Raw genomic sequence first — 950 nt, forward strand, 5'->3', positions numbered from 1 at the left:
ACGAGGAAGTGGCAACCCACTCTCATATTCTTGCCTAGAGAATCCCATGGACAGAGAAGCCTGGGCGGCTACAGTCCATAGGGTCACAAAGAGTTGGACACGAATGAAGTGACTTAACACACACACATATGTGTGTTGTTTACACAGCACTTAAAGCGGTGACTGGCACATAGCAAGCACCATCTACCTGTTTGCTGTACTACTATTATTATTCGTATGAGGAGGAAAACAGAGAGGGTTCTTGCCCTGACAGAGCTCTCAGACCTTTAAGGGAGACAGACTTTACATAACACACATTCAAAGGAAAAGCAGTAACTCTGAGCATGGGAGAGGGACACAGAGGGAGTGAGCCTCTGGTATAACAAAGTTGAAATCTACACCTGGGATACAAAGCCAAAACTTGACCTGAGGAGCCAAGGGAGGGTTTCAAGTTGTGGGTGCACGCATGTCTGCCAAGTCGCTTCAGTCGTGTCCAATTCTTTGTGACCCCATGGACTGTAGCCGCCAGGCTCCTCTGTCCATGGGGATTCTCCAGGCAAGAATTCTGGAGTGGGTTGCCATGCCCTCCTCCAGGGGATCTTCCCGACCCAGAGATCAAACCCATATCTCTTATATCTCCTGCATTGGCAGGCAGGTTCTTTACCACTGGCGCCAAATGGGAAGACCTCAAGTTGCGGGACCTCTGCTCGTATTTAGAAAGGTCTTACTTGCTACTGTGGGGATGGTAGACCAGAGACAGCAAAAGTGGACAAACTGGACCATGGTGGGGCCATGGCGAGGGGAAGAGGAACGGATAGGAGAGAATTTCAGGAGGCCAAATGGACAGGCTGCGGGAGGGGGTCCAGCAGGCAGCCCCCGTTCTGCCCGGGACGGCAGGGTCCCTACCTCGTAGTAGATGCCATTGTGGTAGCAGCCGCACTCCTGGATGGGCACGCAGCCCTGGCCGTCAC

The 950-nt window shown here is 52.4% G+C and overlaps 1 protein-coding gene across 1 annotated transcript in view; it reads right to left on the bottom strand.

Annotated features, from left to right (window-relative positions):
• The window catches only part of FCGBP (Fc fragment of IgG binding protein), a 42,317-nt gene that overhangs the window by 20,636 nt on the left and 20,731 nt on the right, over positions 1-950 (bottom strand). Inside the window, exon 12 of the mRNA XM_010849227.1 lies at positions 886-950. Within this exon, the coding sequence (XP_010847529.1) occupies positions 886-950 (65 nt within the window). The remainder of the gene's footprint in view (positions 1-885) is intronic.

Source organism: Bison bison, unplaced genomic scaffold, assembly GCF_000754665.1.
Source record: "Bison bison bison isolate TAMUID 2011002044 unplaced genomic scaffold, Bison_UMD1.0 scf7180017864280, whole genome shotgun sequence".
NCBI lineage: Eukaryota > Metazoa > Chordata > Mammalia > Artiodactyla > Bovidae > Bison > Bison bison.